This window comes from Panthera leo, chromosome B3 (assembly GCF_018350215.1).
Source record: "Panthera leo isolate Ple1 chromosome B3, P.leo_Ple1_pat1.1, whole genome shotgun sequence".
Lineage (NCBI taxonomy): Eukaryota > Metazoa > Chordata > Mammalia > Carnivora > Felidae > Panthera > Panthera leo.
In genome coordinates this window covers 9,685,406-9,706,331 of record NC_056684.1, presented here as the reverse complement: position 1 = coordinate 9,706,331, position 20,926 = coordinate 9,685,406, and the positions used below count along the sequence as shown (strand labels likewise).

The 20,926-nt window shown below is 45.4% G+C and overlaps 1 protein-coding gene across 10 annotated transcripts in view; it reads left to right on the top strand.

The window, feature by feature from the left end:
* AKAP13 (A-kinase anchoring protein 13) overlaps positions 1-20,926 on the top strand; it is a 334,433-nt gene that overhangs the window by 204,330 nt on the left and 109,177 nt on the right. Inside the window, exon 1 of one of the 10 annotated variants that reach the window (XM_042941074.1) lies at positions 12,684-13,275. The exons of the other annotated variants lie outside the window; for them this stretch is intronic. Within the exon in view, the coding sequence (XP_042797008.1) occupies positions 13,195-13,275 (81 nt within the window). The 5' untranslated portion in view covers positions 12,684-13,194. Of the gene's footprint in view, positions 1-12,683; positions 13,276-20,926 lie in introns of those variants that run through there. 10 annotated transcript variants of the gene reach the window in all.

The following is a 20,926-nucleotide window of genomic DNA, read 5'->3' as shown; positions in this document are numbered from 1 at the left end:
TGTTTTGTATAAATGGGGAGGACGATGAGGGCAGGATCAAGGACACGGAGGGAGCCCAGTGGAAAGTTTAGTCTGAACACAAAACGGTAGGTTGACTTGTGTGACCTCAGTAGAGGAGTCTACGAGAAGAGACCAGCTCCTCTGGTCTTTTCTCCCAGAGTCACCTCTTAGAGCCAAACACTCTTTATCCCAGCGGGTCACACTGGTATTTCGGCCTGCTGGGTGGGGATTGTTCAGGGACACTGTAAGTTCAGCCCAAATTAGGCACTTGGGGATTGGCCAGGAAAAATCTATAAATATCTGTCTTTTCTTACTCCTTTCCCTTTGCCTCAGAGGAAGAACGTTTTTCTTTTTTTTTTTTTTTTTTTTTTTTTTTCTTTCTTTTTTTCCCCCAAGGCTAACTGTTTGGTGTAAGTTCCCAGCCCTATCTCGACCTTTTTCAAGAGCTGCTTCTCCATAAAACAGCGTGATGTTCAGAAGTTCAATAGCTTCTTTGGCCTTAGCTTCTGGAGAAGCTACCTGCCTTTTCCACTTACCACAGAAAACAAGACTTTTCCCCTCTCTCTGTTTTCCTGTCTCAGGATACAAATATCTTCAGGGGGAACATGGTGATCTGATTCACAGGAAAGGTGTTTTGGTCTGTAATTTCTAATTTGAGTCAGAATATATCTGTGACTTGGTTTTGCCTTCCACCCCGCGCCCCCCCCCCCCCCGACCTTGTAGGCTGACTTAGATGCCTATTTTTTTTTATTTTTTATTTTTTATAAATAAGGCAAAAATGTACTGGTGATAATAAAATAGTACAGCAGTTAACAGTACTCACGCTGCGGGCATATACAAAATACATGTACCAATTCATTTATTCCTCATAACGGCATTTTTCTTTCAGTGTTTGCTATGATTGGATTTTACCCCATTTTACAGGTGAGGAACTAAGGAACAGAAAGGTTCTATAGCTTGCCCAAGGCAGTCTGGCTGCAGTTTCATCTTCTTGACCGATGTCCTGGAGAGTCACTGCACTACCCAGTGGGCCATCCCTTCCCTTCCTGTCATGTGTACTGTGGGGGACATCTCGGCCTGCATGGACTGAAGTCAAGGGCTGCCCCCGACCTCCACCCCAAAATGTGTTTCTGCGCTAACAGCTCTTCTGAAACAAATTCTTACAATTTCATCTGAGGTAGACAATTATGCTGTACTTCCTTAGAAATTTTCAGAACACCAAGGTATCTGTTCTAGCTAAATAAAATTATCAAGTGCAAGCTCCAAAGAGTAGACTGTAAATGAGCAAAACCAGATTTGTTCTTTTGGGAATAAGCAGATGCCAAAATTGACCTGGCAGTAGTGTTAAAGAGTAAGGTTTTGGGGGGTTTTTTTCCTTGAAGGATTTTTTTTTCTCTTTTCCCTTTGTTTTGTCTTTTGGACAGTTGATGAAAAGAGCAAGTTCTACCTCTCCATTTTTTTGGAAGGCATGACTGTCCGGTGGTGTGTGGTGGGATGAGGGAAGTCTTTCATGGGAAGCTGAATCACTTTTTGGCTTGTCTGACTGACTATGTTAGGGCTGTTCTTTTTGCCATGAAGTGAAAAATAAGAGTAAGTTGAGTAACTTCCCAAAGTAATACATTTGCATTTTATGTGGGATTCAGAATTTTCCTGAGGGTATGGTTATTTTGAACATGAGTTTTCAAGTCTAACCAGGACTTTTAACCTTTCAGTTCAGAGAGTCTTTTAGACTGCTCCCCTTTTCTGTATGTTAGCTCTGATTTAAAAAAAAAAAAAAAAAAAAAAAAATTTTGTTCTCCCATTTAAGAATTAAATCTGGCCAGCCATTGGAAAAGTCTGAGGATTATGACTGTGGTAATAAGTGAGTATGTGATCAGTTAGTCATCTAGCTTCTGAGTGTCTGGTGCCATTTTTGGCATTCTGCAAGAGAAACTGAAGGGCCTGTTGCCTTTAGGGAACTCAGCATCCACTTAGAGTCAAGGTACAGCATCAAGAGCAAGACAGGGCGGAACACTGTAGAGTGAATGTAACAGAGTTAAGGACCATCAAAGTACAAAGGACAGAGTTTTAAGATGGTTAGAGTGGGCAGAGATTCCCTCATTAGGAAAGCAGGATTTGAGGGGTGGATTTTGGCTAAGGTGAAGAGACAAGGTAGGGAGTTTCATAGCCCACAACTGTTCCCAAGGGCCAGGGGCGTTGAGGTAGCAAGAACCATGTACTGGGGTGTCTGGGTGGCTCAATTGGTTAAGCATCTGACATCGGTTTAGGTCGTGATTTCACAGTTCATGAGTTCGAGCCCCGCATCGGGCTCTGTACCGACAGCTCAGAGCCTGGAGCCTGCTTTGTATTCTGTGAGTCCCTCTCTCTGTAACCCTACCCCATTCATGCTGTGTGTCTCTTTCAAAAATAAATTAACATTAAAAAAAAAAAAAGAACCATGTCCTGATTATAGAACATTGGGAGTTCAACGGTATGTCTACCTAGGGGAATAGTAGTGAATAAGACTGGCTAAGACCATGGAGACATCCATATGAGGAGACGAGGCTTGATGTGGCTAAAGACTTTTGTACCGTCTTCCTGAATTACAGCACAAGTCGTACTGCTTCTCTGCTGCAGAGTCCTCACTGGCTCCCAGGTGCCTCTCAATAGAGTCTAAACTTTTTGACATGACATCATATGCTTTTATAATCTAGGCTGTTAATGCTTTCCCAGGCTAATGTTAATAGCGCTCCCTTGTAGGATTTGACGCACGTAACTAGACAGTTTGGCTAGTCTTCCGTCATACCTGCCACTCGTCGACATCTGTACCCTCTCTCACACTCTTTGCAGGCAACGCCCACCTTCGTGGGATTTTTCTACCCAATCAGTGCAGCCAGAGATCCTTGTTCCTTTGCTGGAATTTCCGCATTTCATTTGTACTACCCAGGCTGTCTTATACTTGTATTTCCTGCCATTGCCCCTTCCTTGAGGCCCAGGAAACATCTCATCCGTCTTTATAGCTCCTAACACCTTGCAGAGCCACCTAACTACAGCAGGTATTTCAGTGTTAGTTGAATGGTAAAAAAAATTTTGTTCATCTTCACTGGTTCGCTACTAACTGACCATGACTGGCTAGTGATGACAAAATCCCGTTAGGAAATTCTGGTCACTAAATGTCAGTGTTGTTTCCCTTGATCTCATTGCCTTTGTTTTATAGAATAAGGGTTGTTCTGATTTCCATAGATGTTCGTATGGAAAGGGAGTTTCTTACTTGTTGGCCATGCCCTTCTTTTCCCATTTCCTTGCCAAAACATTGTCCACCCCGCTTCCCTCCTCCAGTTGTTACCAAGCGCTTGTCCATATTCCTAACCAGGATAGCAGTGTGTACATTCCAATGTTCTCTCCTGGTCTCTGATAGAACCTCTAGGAAAAAATTCAAAGTGCACAAAAGAACAGGCATACATATTGCAAAGAACTCACTTTGTGTTAATGGTCCATTTTCTCTGCTAAGGCTTCAGTTACTTCTCAGAAAGTCTTTTGCAGCCTGAAGTATTTATTACCAGGTTGGTACTCCTATAGCAACATGGTGGAAGGATTCACTAAGATACCTTCTCTCATAGGAAGGACTTCTTAAGAGACGGCTGAGAAAAGTGGAGTGTGCAGACAGAACCTAAATGTTCCCTTGTGACACTCTGGAATACTTGCATCAGCCGTCCTTGCTCTGCTACCCCAGACCTGCCTCTCCCAGGTCTGTGGAACGTTTATGTAGCAAAATCCAAATCTCTTACTTCGCGTGAGCTTTTTACAGCACTGGTGCTGTTTGCTGTTCTTTGAAATCTTTCCCTCATTCAGTGTCCCTGGTGTCCCGTCTGTGTGTTGGTTCCCAAATCTGAACGCCCAATCCCAGCCATTCTCCTGAGCTCCAGACGCACACGCTTGCCTGCTTACCGGGGCTTTGCTCCGAGGTCTCTGAGATCCTCGGATTCTCTGTACCTAAAACGGACTCGTCATCAGGGGCGCCTGCATGGCTCAGTCGGTTAAGCATCCAACTCTTGATTTCAGCTTGGGTCATGATTTCACGGTTTGTGAGTTCTAGCCCCATGTTGGGCTCTCAGCTGGCAGCACAGATTGTGCTTGGGATTCTCTCTCTTCCTCTCTCTCTGCCCCTCCCCTGCTCACATGCTCTCGATCTCTCTCTCCCTCTCTCAAAATAAACAAAACCAAACAAGAAACAGAAACAAAAAACCTGCCTCCTCATCTGATCTCTCCCTGCTGCCTCCTTGGGCTCCACCCCACTGTTTGTCTGGTTGCCCAGGGCAGAGTCCTGGTCTGACAGCACTGCTCTCCGCCTCATCCTCCACCCCCACTGCCTGTTAACGATTAGTATTGTCAGACTCTCATTTCCTTTTCTCAATCTCCACTTTCATCACCTGAATTCACACTCCCCTCCCCTCTCATCCAACGTGTGTTACAGCTCTGTGACCGGTCTCCCTGCCTCTCGTCTTCTCCCTCCCGTTTAGGAACGTGCTCTAGAAAAATGGTATTTTTGAAAGCAGAACTCTTCATGCCTTTCTCTAGCTAACAACCCTTCCATGGCTTTTTCTTGTTGCAGTGATGCAGACTTGTCCGCCTAAGTAGCGTGTTCATCTGGAGCTGCCTTTTTCTGCTCCGCGGGACTCCGGGACTCCTCCTTTGCCACTCGCTCTTTCTCGCCTCTGGGCGCTAGCACTCAGTCCTCTGCCGGCATGTGCACAGAATGCCTCTGTAGCCGGGTCCTGGGGCTCCCTGCCTCTCACCTGGTGAGCTCCTACTCCTCCGTAGGGCCCCCGAGTAGTCAGCATCTCCACAGCAAGCCTCTCCTGGCCCTCAGAGCCTGTTCCGTCTAAAGGCAAATGTCCTTGTGTCCTGTGATTCCTCTGTGTGAACACGCCTTGCATCTTATCATAGCTCCTTAATGTCTCGTTTGCTGCTGTATCCTCAGTGCCAAGCATAGGTGTTCAGTAAATACTCGTCTAACTTCATTTCCTGAAAATCAGCTTGTTAAAGGTTTAGGTCAGTGACGCGTGAAGTTGGAGTATACACTCGTACGAGTATGATGAGTTTCCCGTGTGAAATTTCTTGGTTGTTTAAATTGTTACTCATACTTGGAGGGGGCCCGGGTGGCTCAGTCGGTTGAGCGTCCGACTTCGGCCCAGGTCATGATCTCACAGTTCGTGAGTTCAAGCCCCGCATCGGGCTCTGTGCTGACAGCTCGAGCCTGGAGCCTGCTTCGGATTCTGTGTCTCCCTCTCTCTCTGCCCCTCCCCCGCTCGTGCTCTGTCTCTCTGTGTCTTAAAAATAAATAAAACATTTAAAAAATAGTTACTGATACTAAATTTGCCATTTTTATTTTATTCTTAAAAATTTTTTAATATTTCTTTTTTTCATTTTTGAGAGACAGAGACAGAGTCAGAGTGCAGGCGAGGGAGGGGCAAAGAGAGAAGGAGACACAGAATCCGAAACAGGTTCCGGGCTCTGAGCTGTCAGCACAGCTCGAACTCACGAACTGTGAGATCATGACCTGAGCCGAAGTCAGACACTTAACCAGCTGAGCCACCCAGGCACCCCTAAATTTGCCATTTTTAGCATTCTGCATGAAATTCGCCACTTTTAGCTTTCTCAGCATTCCGTGTTTTAAAAATTCCAATATATCTTAAAGCCACATTCTTTGGGAAGATTTGAAAATTCTATTTAAAAATTAAATGTTTACAAAATACCTATTATACTTGAAATAGGTGCAACTTATCGCATGTCAGTCATACCTCAGTTAAGATGCTTGAGAGTTATTTAAGCGATAACTACAAAAATATTTTTCAAGGCCTAGGTTACCATCTGAAATAGAAGTTACGACCAGAAGTTTAGCCTGAACCTCAGGCTTTTTGCACTTGTAAATGTATGTGCAAACTATTTGGGTAGGAAAAATAACAAAAATACACTTTTGTGTACAGAATACATTTTAGTGTCCGTAGTATAGTTGGTGTGTTGAAGAATAAAAAAATGTGGAGGGAGCATATCCCTTTTTTTATTAATGCTTTGGGGAGAAAGAGGTCCTGTTCTTTATAGTCATTTTACTCAACCTCTTAAGAGTTTGCAGTTATAGGATTGTGAAGTTGGTAAGATGTCTAAATGTGAAAAGTTCTTATATTGAACCATTATGAGGAAAAAATCAGAGTAGTTTTTGTTTAATTTTGTCAGTGCTGCCCAGTCTTATGTGATGTACTCATACTGGTCATGCTAAAAATAAATGTTGCTAGGAGATTTAGAAATAATAAAGGATATGGGGTGCCTGAGTGGCTCAGTCAGTTAAGCATCTAACTCTTAATCTCAGCTCAGGTCTTGATCTCTGGGTTGTGAGGTCAAGCCCTGTGTTGAGATCCACACCCAGTGTGGAACCTACTTTAAAAAAAGAAAAAAAAAAAAAGAACAGTGAATATGATTTATGGTTGATCAGATACGACCATCTTTGGCATCTGGTTTCAAATCTAGTACATGACCACACAGAGAAATGATCATCAAACAGTGCACTGCGTGGGTGGTGTCTCATTTCTCCTTTGAAGAGGGTCTCAGACGGGTAGAACAGGAGGATCCCGTAGATCTGGTGTGTTCCTTTCGGCAAGAAATTCTACAGACTGTTCCATATAGTAAAGACACGAAGAAATGGGACTCAAGGTTCAATTGGCTTTTTGTAGCTGATGGAACAGCACTTGGTATCAGGAGCACCCTTTGCATCGACGGCCTTCCAGGGGGTGCTTTTAGTGAGATATCTCTGGGTCTCCGTTGTTAGCCTTGCTGTTCAGGCTCACAGATGACACAGAGTTTGGATGGACAGCCGCTACTTCAGTGACAGGATCTAGATTCAAGATGCTGTTTTTAGGCTAAAACAGTAACCTCAGTGAGAATATAGAAGGGCAAGATGTGAGGTGGGTCTTTAAATAAAACCACCAGGTTACAGTATGAAGAAGATCTGATTTGAGTCAAACAAACAAACAAAAAAATACGGGAAGTGAGCCCATTTCATCAGAGGCTTGGATCTTCCTACTTGGGGTGGTACTCGAGTTAAGCTTGATTTTGATCGTCCCGGGCTCACCGTCACCAGAAGCACTGAGAGTCCCCCGTCGGGTTCCCTGTGACGGGAGGAGCAGCCGTGGGAATCGTGGTCCAGGAGAAAAGCTGTGAGGAGGGCGGTGAGTCCTGATGCTTGTCTTCACATACTTGAAACGCTGCTACAAGAAATAGCTAATGTTTGTTCCGAAGAGAAGAGCTAGGAGCCGTAGACCCATTCGACCTGAAGAGGGCCTGGCTGGCGGTTAGTTGTCCGAATCCAGAAATCTTTCATTCTCTGTGTTGGGTGTGTTCGTCCTGACTTTTGTAATCTGTTAGCGAGGAGCGGCTAAAAAAAGGAAACGTTCAGGATGAAAATGTTGACCAAGAAGTTGACTCTGTTCAGCGTAATGATACACTCTCCACCTGAACTTTCTAAAATGAGGATCCGTTTGTCATGTTTATTGAAAGAGGAAAACTGTTTTCTAACCTTTGGCGTTTGTGTAGAGTCAAGCCTGAGCTACTGGTACAAGTGGTGAATTCTCAGTTTTCTTTCCTCAATTTTTTAACTTCCATTTTCTCAACGATAGTTTCATTTCTTTAACTTTGGGGGATTACTCAAAGCAAAATAAGATGCATAACGGACAGAAAGAAGATTCACAGAAAGGAGCTCAGTGGAAACTCATTTTATCAGCTGTGTGACCTTACACAACTGACTGAAACACTGAGTGCAGGTCTTCTCTGCCACAAGGCAGACAGTGACCTTAGAGCTTTTGATGAGGAATAAATGAGGTCGTACACTTGGAAGCACCTGGCAGACAGGAAGTACTCAGGACACGTCGTTAATAAATCATGCCACAGAAGAAACTATCCTATCACCACTTTTGCACCTGACATTGGGAATCTGCCCCCTCCTTTCTCTGCCCTCCCTCTCCTTTTATTTCACCAAGCTGTTGGCAATTTTAGTAAAATTTAACATTTGTGGACATGTTCCTTGAGACCTGTTTCCCGGGAGGAGCAAAAGCTTGTAAAGGGACATTTTTAGGGGCACCTGGGTGGCTCAGTCAGTTGAGCGTTGACTCTTGATGTCGGCTCAGGTCATGATCTTGAGGTGGGGAGATCGAGCCCCGTGTCAGGCTCTGCACTGAGTGTGGAGCCTGCTTAAGATTCTCTCTCTGTGTCCCTCTACCTTTCCCCTGCTCACGCTGTCTCTACAAAAAATAATTTAAAAAAATTTTTAAAGAAAAAGACATTTTTAAAGCTTTATTGTTGTTTTATAGTCCTCCGTCTTAATTTCTTTTTGCCATTGTTACTATGGTCAGATAATTTGCTGCTGCGGGCTAAATGGTCTTCAGGTTTCTTCTTGCAAAGGCAAGAAGGGGTTAAAGCGAAGAAGGCGCTGCTTTGCCACCACCCACGCTATGTTGCTATGTTAACAAGAATCGAGAATCGCTGGTTGATTGCCAGGCCAAGGCCTTCCCCTGTGCTTTTTTCACCTTCTTGGAACCTCTAAAGTCAGAGAAATGCCTGGGTGGAGGGGTTGGGGGGAGGGACGGTAGGCCTCCCTGGACCTGTAGTGCTCAGACACCTAAGTTAAAATTAAAAAGGAAGTCCCACATGGAAACAGTGACTTAGCAGCCACTGTAATTAATTTCCTCCTTTCTCCTCTCAGTCAAGCAACCATCATACATGAAACAGTCTCTTATTCTAAGCAGACTCAAATTGTCCCAGTGGAGGTGAAGTATTTTAGCTGTATTCTAGTCACTTTTGCCACCATCAGACGTGTAACTCTGGATGACTCACTATTTTTAAGTTGATGAAATCACAGATAAATGAGAATTAACTGTGGTAGACCTTTCCTTCTGATTTCATGTGAAAGTGGAGGAGGAAAATACAATGATGCAAAAACACACTACATGTTTTCTACAACGGATTTTGAGAGAATTTCTCAATTCCCTTTTCTCCTCTGAATCTACCCACATCCTATGAGCTGTGTGGCAGGTGATAAAGATTTCTTAGTCTCAGACTGACCATATCCGACCAAGAAGGAACTCCAGATAGTGTCCAACCCCTGTTGTTTTTCGGTTCTGGAAACCTAGGCCCAGAGAGTCCGGCTAATTGCGCCAGTCGCTCAGTGAGACCATGGCACACCTAGGATAGAAGGAGCCCTTGGCTTCCACCCTGGTTCCTTGTGTTCCCTGCAGGGACGGAATCCATCACTGGGGGGTTACTTAGCCAGCGTCCAGTCGCGTGCTGCTGCTGTTCCCTTTGGGGTTACAGGAAAAATACTTAGTAGTGGACTCTCCCCAGCCCCCTCCCTGCAGTGCTCCCTGGCTTTCGGTGTTCTCTTTGGGACTTCGGCATACCCACCAGGTGGTGTCCTAATTCAGAAACTTGACTGTGGGACTCGAGACTGGATTCTGCCCTAAGTAAACAAAGGGAGCCAAAGAGAGCTGCCCCAGGAGAATGGCTTAAACAATTTGGGTCAGTTGTTAGATCTTATAATTAAATAAATCAAGAGAAAATTTAATTCACGAACGGAAATGCTGTAGTTAAATTTAAATGCAGGAAATATTTTTCTACTTCCTCTTCTGGAATCTTGAAGAACATATGTTGGGCCTGTGGTATGAGTAAAAGAGTGGTTGCTTCTGTTGAAGAATTTGGGACTCCTTTTGGGATAGAGAGTGGGACAGAGGATGCAGAGACAAGGGAGATACAATTAATCTTGTGAATAACTACTACCATAAGGGGCTATAAGTAATAAACATATTTTACTACAAGTTTCCAAAATTAAAGGAAAGGGGAAATTTTCTCAAAACAAAAATTCGTAGCTGGGGCGCCTGGGTGGCTCAGTCGGTTGGTTAAGTGTCCGACTTTGGCTTGGGTCATGATCTCACGGTTCTTGAGCTCGAGCCCCTCATCAGGCTCTGTGCAGACAGCTTAGAACCTGGAGCCTGCTTCCGATTCTGTCTCCCTTTCTGCCCCTCCCCTGCTCATGCTCGCATGCGCTCTTATGTGCTCGCTCTCTCTCAAAAATAAAGAACATTAAAAAAAATTCATAGCTCTCAGCTCTGGTTTGAATATAAAATGATTGGTTTGGTTGCTGTGTTTCAAAATCCTAACAGAATAACTGCTCCGTGGTTCCAGATGTTTTTGATAGAAACTTGGAATTGTCACAGCAGCAGCCAAAGCCGAGGACCGCAGACTGTGTTCTGTGGAAAGTGCTGAACAGATCCAGAGGGGGAAGCAAAGGAGACCTTTTTTCCCCCACCCAGAGCATTTGTTCTGCAAGAAAGAACAGAGTACTATAAGGAAGATTCCAAACCTTTGGGGGGGGGGGGGGCTTTTGTGTGCAGACAGAGTAGGGAGAAGCCTAGGTTTGCAGCCTGTGGCACAAAGTCAGCAGATCATCGGAAATAAAATAGTTTAATCTATAGGTCCCACAACATTTCAGACAGCTACGTTACTTTGAAACCGGTTTCTCTCTAATTATATACACTTGTTGAGGGCAGAGACCTTGCTGTTTGTTTGCTTCTCTGCAAGGCACAAAATGTCTGTTAAGGCGATAGAGATTATCTCCGTTTCAGTCAGTAGTTAGACGATGTTGGGACTCAGAAGGCTGTATGGTGATTAAAGCCTCTCGGATCCCTTGAGAGATGCCTGGGAACCTTGGAAGCAGGAAACATTCGATTCTAATTAAAACAGAAGGGAGTGGCAGGAGGAATAAACCATGTTGAGGACAGAGGGGAGCCGGCCCTGTGTTCAGATGGGGAGGAGGGGGGGAGTTCAGAGTTACAGCTTGATGAAAGTTCCCACAGAAAAGGTGATGCACTAGCAGCTTTCCCACACGTGCCAGCCCGAAGGGTCTTCCGATATGTGCTCTGCACCAGAGTCTCCGAGTATTTGTAAAGAAAGCCCTTTGGGTGAGTCTGAGCAGGAACTTTAGTTGGAACTTTTTAAGCTGTCTCTGCTGATCCTGTTTCTACTGTTCTCCATCCTACTCTAATGAAAAGCAACATCTGTTTGACTGTCCTTGTTGGTAGCATCGCAGAATCCGGGCTCACTGGGGGCCTGAGGGGAAGAGGCGGCCGTCCACCAGCGTGCCTTGGGTGACCCCACGAGGGGTGGGGACCTGGGCTCTGGTCGGTCACAGCTGGACTGCAGTGCAGTCCTAGGCGAGGAAAACACTGGCTTTCTCGTGAAGTTTGCTGCGTTTCCCTCCTTTGGGCTGGTTAGCAACGAGACCGCCTGGCCGGAGGAAGTGGTGACTCATCAGACCTTCTACACCCCCTTTGTAACTCCTGAAAAACCTTGTCACCAACTCCAGTTGCAATACTGACAGAAACTTAAGCACTAAATCTCTTTTCTTCCTTTCTCTTGTGGTATCTGCACCCCCTCACTCACACTCTCCAGGTCTGGCCACGACTTCCCTGGCCCTTGGAGGAAAAGGGTGGCAGCCTAACACTCTTACAAGGAGATTTTCTTATTCTTGCCTTTCCCCACTCTTTTCCCCCTTTTTGCTTCCTTCACGTCCTTCTTTTTTCCCTCCCAGATCATTCACGAACCAAATGAGAGTGTGTCCGAAGTCAGGACGAACGAGTTCTGGTGTAGGCCTGTCCCCCCAACCCCGGTTGTTGCGGGGGGGTGGGGGGAGAGGTGGGGCTCAGTAAGAAAATAGGCAGATGAAGTGACAGCCTCCTGCAGAGAAAGTATTGGCACGGGTACCTGTTCACTCTGCTCCTTCCTTCTCTCCTTAATTCTCTTTAAGGCCCCTTCCATCACTCACGTTCTCCCCACCCGCATCCCCCCTGCAAAAAAGCAAAAGACTGAACTCTTGCTTTTTAAACCCCGTCAGCCACTTTTGTAGCCACTTTGGATCCCAGAAGCACAGCCAGAGATCCTCGGCTGACATTTTTCTCACATGAAATCACTGGTTTGCATCTGGCAGGGAGCTGCGGTGCGCGCCTTGGGCAGTTTGAATTTGCTGTCGTTCGTGGAATAGAGGAGTGTGTTGTACTCGCTCGTGATGTTTGGGACGGCCGCCTCCCCCCTTCATCGTGTTCCGGCTCGGACATCAGAGCGTTCGAGGTGCACCGTGCGATGCCTGACAGAGCCGTTTTCATAGGGGACGGTGTGGGGAGGAGGGGGGCGAGGAGGGGGGGGGAGCAGGAGCAGCAGGAAGTGGGTTGGAAAAGGAAGCCTTGTTTTTCTCTTCTTCGTCTGTGGATGAATCATGTTCCCACCACTGCAATTAGGTTTTCAAACCTCCAAGGCTGCTGGTTGCGGAGCCGAAAGGGCAAGTAGTGACGTTCCAAGGGTGAGGGAAAGAGGGGGGCTGGGGTAGGGGAGGGCCAGCGCCCAAGAAGGGAGGAGGGAGTAGAGGAGGAGTGGTCTTTCTCTTCTCCTTCTCCTCTGCTGTCAGTGGATATTCTCAACTGAAATCAGAACCAAGCCCTACTGCCCGGTGAGCAACAGGCTGACTAAAGACTCGACTCTGAACAGAATCTCCAAGCGTCTACTTTTGTTTTTGTTTTTTCCCCTATAAAGGAAAAACTGATTTTCCTTGTCTTTTTTTTTTTTTTTTTTTTTTTACCTTAACAGAAGTTAACGAGAGAATGAGAATGTTTTCATGGCATCCCTTTGAAGTAGAGTTGTCTTACCTTTTCCTCTCTTTCTCTTTTCCTGATAAAGTACATACTGGATTTTTATTGCCTGCTTTGGGTTTTTCCCCCACGTGTGTCAGCCATTATGCATAGCCGGTTCATCCTTAATTTTCCTGCTGGAGTGATCGCCAGTGATGGGAGCGGTGTGTCCTTGTCTTTCACTCAAGATCTGCCTAAAGCACGGCATCAGGAGGCTGTTGTTTATATTATGAATTATAAATTTATCATCCCAGCTCTCTGAAGTTGCCAGAAAGTTCTCCGTCAGTTCAAGGAATTGGATTCTGCTTGGTTTCTTTTTAATCATTTTTTGACCCTTTGAGGGTTTTGTAGAGAGAGGAGTCTGGAAGGCACAGATCTCCAGCTCAGCGTGAGAACTCTGGAACTCTGGACTTGGGGGAGTGCACTGGTCCCCCAGGTTAGCAGTGGGTACGTCTCCTACATTTTGTTTCCTCTCCTCTGCATTTGGACAAAAATGTATGAACGGCACAAGAGGCGCTACAGCCTGTGTGACATCTCCAAGGTGGACAGGACTGTGGACGTGGTGCTGCTGAAGGTAAGGGGCCACACTGCAGACGTTCCAGAGCTCTCAGGCCCCTTCATCTCTGTGAACCCAGTAGCTGAGTCCCTAGCCTCCCTGTACTGGGAGAAAGGCTGAGAAGGTTGTGGGGAAAGTAGGGGGTGGAGGGGTGAGGCTGCTGATTTTAAGGTTCTTAAGAGACAGATACTGGGAGGGGCTTAAGAATCATCATTGAACCACTTACTTTGGAAATGTCATTTTGCTTGCTTTAAAATGCATTCTTAAGCTGAGCAGAACCTCGTATTCTTGAAAACCAGAGAGGAAGAAATTCACCTTCAGAGCTGCTCTTCCCTGAGATATCTCTGTGTCTGTCTCTGTCCCTGTGATCCCCATGTCCTCACCGTCCCCTACTCCGGCCCCATCTGTCTGATATCACTCTCTGTTGATCTCCTTTTCTGCTTCTTAGTGTGTGTATCTCTCTCTCTCTCTCTCTGTCTCTCTTTCTCACTCTCTGAGTCTCTCTTAACTGTTCGTCTACTGTCTCTCTCAACTCTTTAGGGGCAAGATAGACATTTATTTCCTTTGCAAGGGTCTCCAGCCTATTTATTGCAGTTGCAGAGTAGTGCTTCTGGCTTGGTTTGACTGCCTTTTTTTTTTTTTTTTTTTACTGACTTTCTTGATAGCTGTATTTGTTTTCTCAGTGTCAGTGATGTTGGGTGTCAGAGCAGGATGGGGGTGGAGACTCTGCAGAGCTAATTGCTCACAGAAGGCATCCTTGCCTCTAAAATTAGTAAGGACTCCTCCAGCCATAAGATGGGAGTCTGGGAATGTCGGACGACTCAAGGAGCACTTTTTGGAAGTTCAGCAGTTTTCTGGCAAAGGCAGGGGAAATTGGAAGCTAGCCAAACTGCTTCACAGATGCCAGAAAAGCCTCAGTACCTGAACTTGTGGCCCTATAAGCTAGCGGAGCACAGGCATGGTGTTATTTCCCTGGTCAAGGACATTTGGGAACTATGTTACCGATTTATCAATTCAGTTTATGACTTGAGACTTCGTAATTTTTTTCTACTGGTCCATTGAGGCCGAGAAGAAGGCTAGAAGGTTTAGAAGGCTAGACCCGGAAGCCCATGGGTACCATGGCTGGACAAGGGGCCAGGTAGGAGTTGTGATTTGTGCTAGAGTGGTGTCGCCCTCCCTCCTAATTGCTGTCAGGTAGCTGTCTGACCTGCTCGGCCTAGACTGAGCACTGTTGGTAAGTTGGCATTTTGAACTGGTTCCAAGATACTGTTAATTTTAGTTTCTCTGAACTGTGATTACCTCTATGAAAGCACCGTGGTGGTTTAAGATTTTTGTCCTCATATATTTACGAGAGCCCAGTTTTTAGGACCTTTGTATGCTTGACTCTTGATTTTACCTGTCTGGGGGGAAAAGAAAGTAGGGAAAGAGGGAAGGAGCCTAGAAAATCTCAGTATAGGCACCACAGAGAATATCGTGCATTTAAAATAAGGCTAAAATGTGTAGTACTGTATGCTCTGGCTGGACATGAAAGTTTGTTGGCCTCAGAGATGCTGTAACAAAACATTTCCACGTACATTATTTCACGTGAGACTTAACTGCTCAGACAGCCACTCTCCCCCCCCCACCCCCCTCCCCCCACCATTCAGGTGAAGAGCTTAAGGGTTCTCTTGAGCCACGGTGAGGAATATGAAGTACTTGACTGACAAAGATGTGATTTTTTTTTTTTCACAAGGCCACAGATAATAAAGGACACAATTAGTTTTTTTAGATGAATCTGTTTGCATTCGTTGTTTTTTTTTTTTCCCTTACCATGCTGCCAACTATATAATGAAAGAGTTTTAGTGGAGAAGACATCACTTCTCAGAAAATAGGCATTTATTACAAATAGGTAAACACTAGGAGTCCTAAAACTAGTGTGTTTAAAATAAGATGGCTAAGTTGTGTGTTAATCTCTTTGCTTTGGAAACAGAAAAAGGTGACATCGTTGAGAGCTGTTAATGACATGTTCGGTGCCAGCAGCAGCCCTAAGTCCAAAGGCCACACAGTTCTTTAAAATCCTCATATTGCTTTAAGACAGGCGATACATAGAGAAAAAAGTACAAATTATAAGTGATTTGACAAGAATAAGCAGCAGACTATATAGAAAATAATGAGAAGGCCTATTTTCGATAGAAGATGTTTCTGAGGTGCTGACATTTAAAAAACTGATCTCCAGGGGCGCCTCGGTGCCTTAGTCAGTTAAGCATCCGACTTCGGCTCAGGTCATGATCTCGCCATTCGTGAGTTTGAGCCCCACATCGGACTCTGTGCTGACAGCTCAGAGCCTGGAGCCTGCTTCGGATTCTGTGTCTCCCTCTCTCCCTGCCCCCCCCCCCCCCCCCCCCCCCCCCCCCCCCCCCGCTCACGCTCTGTCTCTCTCTCTCTCTCAAAAATAAACATTAAAATTTTTTTTCTAACTTTAAAAAACTGATCTCCAGAGGATAGAAAGATGCTGGCTACGCAAAAGGAAGGTGTTCCCAGAAAGAATGAACAGTAGATGCAAAGGCCCTGAGGCCTTCAGGAAAGAATTGGCAGGGCCAGTGCGTGGGGAGCCCTGAACAAGCAGAAGAGAGGTATCAGAAGAGTCATAAGTGGGACCTTAGGAAAGCAGGGCCTTGACAGCCATGAGGAGGAGGAGTTGGCTTTGTTTGGATAGGTCACTTCTCAAACTATGTTTTGAAGAGATCCCTCTGTCAGTGTGGGAATAAGTTAGGCTGCCATTATGGCAGCCCAGGCATGGTAACTTGGTTTTGTGGTCTGCACTGGAAAGAGGTGGATGGATAGGAGGAGATCCAGGCATTTAGTTTTTACATTCCTAGTGTTTGTCTGATTTTGCATATGGAAAAGCAGGTGGGGATAGTCCATAGTTCTCTGAAGGTCTCACAGTGCATGTGTGATAGGTGATGGGATGCAATCCCAGATCTCATCGTCAAGGCTGATGCTTTTTCTTGCTATCCGAGACCTCCTCCTCCAGTCAGCCAGTTCCTTTTGTTACACAAATACATGAATCAGTTTTCATTTATAAATATGGATGTATTTTTTTCTATCTTAGATATTGTCCTGGACGCTATCTCAATTGTTTCTTTCCCAGAGCAGGAATGCCTTCCTAGCACTGAGGGCAGTGTCATGACCCTCTATTAATTAGTTCTGTTGCACAATCTGTAGCAGATTTTTTTCCACAATTCTTTTTTTTTTTTTTTTTTTTGTCATTTAGAAGTATTCTCCAATTATATTTTGAGCTTCAGTATTTTTTTTTTTTTTTAGTGTTTATTCATTTTTGAGAGACAGAGCACGAACAAGGAAGGGACAGAGAGAGAGAGAGAGGGAGACACAGAATCAATCCAAAGCAGACTCCAGGCTCTGAGCTGTCAGCATAAGCCAGATGCAGGGCTCGAACCCACGAACCCTGAGATCATGACCTGAGCTGAAGTCGGACGCTCAACCGACTGAGCCACCCAGGCTCCCTGAGCTTCAGTATTTTTAATCAGTGTTTTTAAAAAAATTATTATATTTGGGTGTATATGCCACTTCAGTTCTCAAGTGATCATGCACATGTTCTCACTCCACTTTTATCTATAGAAATTTGCTCTTTTATACAAATGAGTTTGCAGTTTTTTCATCTGCTCACTATATCTAAGCGCTCAGAACAGTGTTCCTAATTCGTATTAAATGCTCAGTAAGTCCGACTTCAGCCCAGGTCATGATCTCACGGTTTGTGGATTTGAGCCCCGTGTCAGGCTCTGTGCTGACAGCTCAGAGCCTGGAACCTGCTTTAGATTCTGTGTCTCCCTCTCTCTCAGCCCCTCCCCCACTCACACTCGGTCTCTCTCTCCTTCAAAAATAAATAAACATTAAAAAAAATTTTTTTAGATGCTCAGTAAGTTTGTTCATTGAATGAATCCATCTTCTAAGATTTGTAAGTAAGGATTCCTATGCATCCCACAACGTAAGCTTTGGTTAATGTACTGAAAGGTTGACATAAGAACACGGAGGTATGACCGTAAATACAAAACGTAGCTTGTGAGCCTGCTGCTGTGAAATTGCACAGTTACAACTCCAGCCCCTCCTGCTGGCATTGTAGTAAGTCGCTAGGTTAGCTTCCAAATTCTCATCCTGGGCGAGGTCCCCATGCTTTGTCTTACCCTGCACTCTGTCTGTTGGCTTCTTCAGTTTTATATAGTTGGTTTCATCGTAGCTCTTCTGTATCAAGGCCTTCCCTTAAGATTTCCCTAAAGCTGCATGGTCTTTGTCCTCAGGTCAGCTCTTGCTTCCCACCATCAGCCTCCAACATCCCTGGAATCTTACCTCCTTTCTGAATTCTCTGCTAAATAGTAAGGTGCGTAAGTTAATAGTGTTCCTTAGTCACTTTCACCTCCGCCCCCCAGCCCAGTACACACATACACATTGCTCTTCCTCGCCATTTGATATTCCCTTGACTACTTCCTCTCGATGTGTGTATCTTCTGGCTCTTATGATAAGTGGTTGGTAACCATAAATCACATGCTCAGAATGGGATATGGAAGAATTTTATTGTTGGCAGAAACCCTCTGGTAGCAACGTGCCCATTTTTGTCAGCATCCTTCAGAAAGCTCGTATGGAACTCACAAGTTGGTGAAAGATAGAAATTTTCACCTAACGTAGTTCTGTAGCTAATTCATGGTGGGCATTCCTAAGACCAGTGTTAACACAAGAGGACACTACATATCTGAAACTTACACAAAACTATCATACCAAAGAGAAGAGCATCAGACTCCTGGAATGACTGCTAATAAGAACTGATTTTAGTCTAAGAGCTGTTTCTGTTTTACCAATTTTTATAACTTTGGGTACCTGGGAAGATATTGTCTACTTAATAATAACAGGACTCTTCATGTTATTGATGCTTTTTTGAGAGCAGACTTTGTAGCTAGTAATTAAGAGTGTCAGGTAAACGCTTAAAAGATTTGCAACCGTGGTTTGTGTGCACTGAGTGAAAATATTTGTGGAGGAGGACCCCCCCCCCCCCCCGGCCCTGTGATGTTTGGGCAGGCCACATGAGCTCGTTAGGTAAAGCTCAGAAGGAATACTTGGCCTTTAACTCTAGTGCCATTTTCCAGAGAAATACACATCCTTTGGAAGTTTGTTTTGTCTAAGACACTTCCACGGCTGCCTCAACGAAGATGTGGGGAGGCTGAGGACTGAGGACAACTACGTCTATCTGCTCCGTTGCAGTCTAATTCCTGGAAAGATTTTGACTCAAGCGTTGGCTTCCATGTCCGGATGGTGGGTTTTTGCTTCCTTTTGTTCAGCCTCGTCTCTCTGGCTGGGTCTCCTGAGACAGTTGAAAGGGAAGTCAATAGGAGCAGTGGCTGGGAAGGCTGGGTGTAACCATAAGCTGCGTTATTAGGATGTTCAGATATAACAGTAGGAGAAACACTGCCAGAAACAAAAGGCAGTTCCCTGTCTGCTGGAAATATGTACAGCTCTATTTTCAGACTGATGGGAACACAACGTGGGTGCAGTTTAGATAATCACAAGGAGTCCCAGGCTTCGCGGCAGGAACACAAACTTACCCAGATGGGTCTGACATTCCTTCTGAACTTCATTTTCCCGTGCTCCATATGCACAGTAGCTCACCAGAACTTGGGCTGTTGAACACCCATAGCGTCCATGATCCTACGTATTATGGAGGTGCTGTGGACAAAGGCCTAAGTTTGTTCTTTAGCTAAAGAATCATAAATGGAGTCAGAGCCAGAAAGTGGCTTTTTGGTAACTAATTCCTCCAAAAACATGAATATTTAATGGTAGAGTTTCTCTTTCCCTTATTTCCAGCCAAACACAATTTCTGAATGATCTTGAACTCCCCTCTCCTACCCATTTGGGCAGTTGCCAATCCTGTATTTTGCTCATACGAGTTCAAAGATGCCATAGGGCAAAATCTGGAGAGAGGGACTCATAATCATCTTTGTTTTTCTCTTAAAACTCGAATTATTAGTAGTCTCAACACTGTTGTTTCTTCCTTTTCTGTCTCCTAATTCTTCTAACAATCAGAATCTCGCCAAGCCTAGTCTCCAAGCTGGCTAAGAAGAGTGTTAATAGTACAGAGAACCAACGTATCTGTTTATGTGAAAATCTCCATCTTGGAGGTCACCTCTTGGAAAAGAGACTAACAGGAGAACAGGTGTGTTACCGTGTTTGTAGTCAGGGCTTGGTGGTGTATCTGAAGGCCTGTAGGAAGCACTCTGAAAATGTTTCAAATGTAGCCACACGGTGTGGCCTTTAAGTTGGCTGTTGGTGTAAGTGAGAAAGAGACAGAGTTGTTGAAGAACAGAACCGAGACTAGGGCAGGTTTATCTGTGACATCAGATTCGGAAACCCAGCAGAAGGAGGAGGAGATGTTTTGTAATCTGGTTTATGTCTCCTAAGCGGTTGATCTCTGTAGTAAACGCCACGTGTTTCACACAAGAAGACGGTATGCTGGGTGCTGCTGTCACTGAATATGATGTGGCGGAAAATGCTGAGACCTGTTTTGACATTCTTTCCACACTCGGTGTGCATGGAGTTTGCCCTCTGGTTAGTGGCATTGACCATGATTGGTAGTATCTGGCCCAGAGTTCCAGCTCTGCCCCTCACTATGTGGGCCCCTTTGACCACTTTTCTCTATTGCTGGCTGCACGGTCACTTTGTTTTATCATTGGGAGGCTACCCGTAACATAAAATCTGCCACGTTTAGGTGCACAGTTAGCTTGGTGGCCTGTCACGTTGTTGCGCACCCGTTCCCGCCAGCCGTCTCCAGAACTTTCTCGTCTTTGCAAACAAACTCTCTACCCATTCACCAATAATTCCATGTTTCTCCCTCCCTGCCAGCCCCTGGAAACCACCATTCTATTTTTTTGTCTGTGAGTTCAACGACCCTGGTTACCTCATAGACGTGGAATCACAGTGTTTGTCCTTTTCTGACTGGTTTATCTCACTGAGCGTACTGTCTTCAGGGTTCATCCATGCTGTAGCGTGTCGGGGTTCCCTTGCTTTCGAAGGCTGGGTGGTGGTGTTCCATGACGTGTGTAGATCACATGCATGTATTCATCTGCGGATGGACATTCGTTGTTTCCACCTTTTGTCTGTCGTGAGTAATGCTGCTGCGGACACAGGCGTACAAATATCTGTCTGCGTCCCTGCTTTCGATTCTTTCCAGCATATACCCAGAGGTGGAATTGCTGGATTGTATAGCAATTCTCTGTTGAATTTTTGGAAGAACTGCCACACTGCTGCACAGTGACTGCTGCGTTTGACATTCCCACCAGCAGCGCCCGAGGCTCCAGTTTCCCCGCACCCACACCCACACTTGTTATTTTCTCAGTGGCTCCTTGGAGGCGAGGAGGTGATAATAGCCATCCTCACGGGAGCGACGTAGCGCCTCATCATGGTTTTGACTTACGTGCATTTCCCTCATGCACACTCCCTTTTGTGCTGGTGATGTTTGTACGAGTTCAGAAGTAGCAGCTTTCCAAGCTGCTCCGTGCACACACGTGTGTCGTCCCACACGAAGGAACGCTGCCTTCGGAGTGTCTCCTCTCTGCGTGTTGGGCCTTGGCTCTCGTGCACATCTTCTCGCCTGTTACCTCCATGGCAAATGAAGCCAGCATCCAGC